General features: G+C 38.0%; 1 protein-coding gene across 1 annotated transcript; it reads right to left on the bottom strand.

The window, feature by feature from the left end:
• Window positions 1-386: 386 nt before the first annotated feature.
• Window positions 387-848, bottom strand: LOC137714345 (receptor-like protein 2). Its single transcript, XM_068453583.1, has one exon. It carries the CDS (start codon window positions 846-848, stop codon window positions 387-389), a length of 462 nt encoding a protein of 153 aa, XP_068309684.1.
• Between the last annotated feature and the right edge of the window lie 1337 nt (window positions 849-2185).

Genomic DNA, 2185 nt, shown 5'->3' with positions numbered 1-2185 from the left:
TAGAACTTAGAGAGTAATAAAAATAAAAATAAAAAGAAGACAACCAGATAAATTTGTACATGAGAACACAATATTTGTCTCGACTTCAACCAGAATATACTGAAAATACTTAGGGTTAATACAATGTAAGAATACAAAGTACATATAATCTAACTTCTCAGCCATCTCCTCATCCTGATCATACACATTATTCTCATAACATAGAGCCTATCTGGTACACTGTCCATGAATTGGAAATACCTATATCGCCACATCTTCTTAAAAATCAAAAGAACCACAGACTCCCCAAAAACCTACAATAAACCCAAGAACAAAGAAAATATAAAACCATGGAAGTTGTTTCCCATCATCCACATCTTCGCCATTCTCATTATCTGCTGCATCAACTACATTAGTTGTTCTGCATTCGTTAGGTAGCGGCTCCCCTCAAATGCAGAGGATTGGAAGCTTCGAAGCTGAGTGCTTGTTGGTATTGGTCCTTCAAGATCATTGTATGAGAAATTCAAATATGACAAGAAATTAAGGCCCTTCAATGATTCTGGGATTTTTCCAGTCAGATGATTTTCGGAGAGATCCAATGTATCCAAGTTTTTGAGGTTGGATATTTGGTCTGGGATGCTTCCAGAGAAGTTGTTGAAGCCAAGGCCCAACTTATGGTGAAGCTGCAGTTGGCCAATTTCAGTTGGTATATTACCACTGATGCTATTGTTGTATAGGTATATAGATGGTGGGAAGAAATATAAATAATTGTACTGTAACGCTTTTGCACCATCGCGAATTTTGACGAAGATAGGCAATTCAAGGTAGTTTTGATACACTTGAGCCGAAGTTCCTTCATATAGCAACATCGCTAGTCTGCAAAGTTCCTTCGGAAATTCATCTGAAATTTGGTTGGACCCTAAATTTATGTAAAAGAGCCTAGGAAGAGTCCCTAACCAAATAGGAACTGACACTGTGATTCTGTTAAAATCCAAATTCAATATCTCTAGCTTCTTGAGCTTAGATAACCAAAATGGTATTTGACCAGTGAGCTCACATCGACTCAAAGACAATATTTGAAGATTTTTGAATCCATCAAAATCAACGAGGCCATCATCAGCTGGAATTTCCTCACCTATAAAACCTATATGAAAAGGTCACGACTATGAGACTTTCACAACGCATCAATATGTTCATTGCCCCCGTGAGGTTGGTCCATTTGTTACCACTAAGCGAGAGGAAGGACAAGTATTTCAAGAAAAGAATCTCAGGTTGTATTTGTCCCTCTATGTCGTTTAAGCTGAGTCGAATTGCTTTAAGAGACTTGCATGAATAAAGGCTTACTCTAAAGAGGCCAGTGAAGTTGTAACTCCATAGGTCAATCTTACTAAGTTTACTAAGTTTGGAGAAATTGAGTGCGGAGATGTCTCCTTCCAAGTTGTTATCCCCCAAAAGTAATTATGAAAGATTGGTGCAATTCATCAAATATGGGGGTAGATTGTTGGAGAGTTGACTTTTTATAATTAATTTAGTTACCTTTTTTTTTTTTTTGAGTCCTTATAATCAGATTGTAATTAGGTTATTTGATGTTTATTTTTTTCCTTGTAAATCACTCTTGTACATTATATATTTTCCTCCTTGGTGAGAAGAATGATATCAGAAAATTAAGCCCCAAAGATAAGCTCTAATTAGCATGGTATCAGAGTAAAGATCCTAGGATTTCTGCTCTGCCCGTTCCCTCAAGCAAACTCGGTCCTCCCATGAAGAACCTACCACCACTCCACGGTGGAAACAATTTCATCATAACCGATCCTCCCCCTATACTAAACACTACAACCCTAAACACTACTATCCTAATTGACCTTACCATGAATCCTCCTGTTTCGAGTTCTTCCGACATGCCTCCGGAGTCCTCAGGTAACTATGGTTATTCTTTTAATATGAATAATTGTGATACTCAATCCGATTGGATTATTGACTCTGGTGCCACAGATCATATGACCTATGAGCCCACTGATTTATCTTGTGATACTATTCCACTTCGACGAAATATTACTAATGCTAATGGTGTCACCTCACCGGTAACTGGTGCCAGCACTGTATGCCTCACGCCTACCCTCTCTTTGCCACATACACTACTTGTACCTTCACTAAAGCATAAATTAATGTCTCCTGGCCAAGCTACTGAGCAATTGAATGGTTGTGT

The sequence above is a fragment of the Pyrus communis genome, chromosome 14, assembly GCF_963583255.1.
Source record: "Pyrus communis chromosome 14, drPyrComm1.1, whole genome shotgun sequence".
NCBI lineage: Eukaryota > Viridiplantae > Streptophyta > Magnoliopsida > Rosales > Rosaceae > Pyrus > Pyrus communis.
This window is presented reverse-complemented; position numbering and strand designations above follow the sequence as displayed.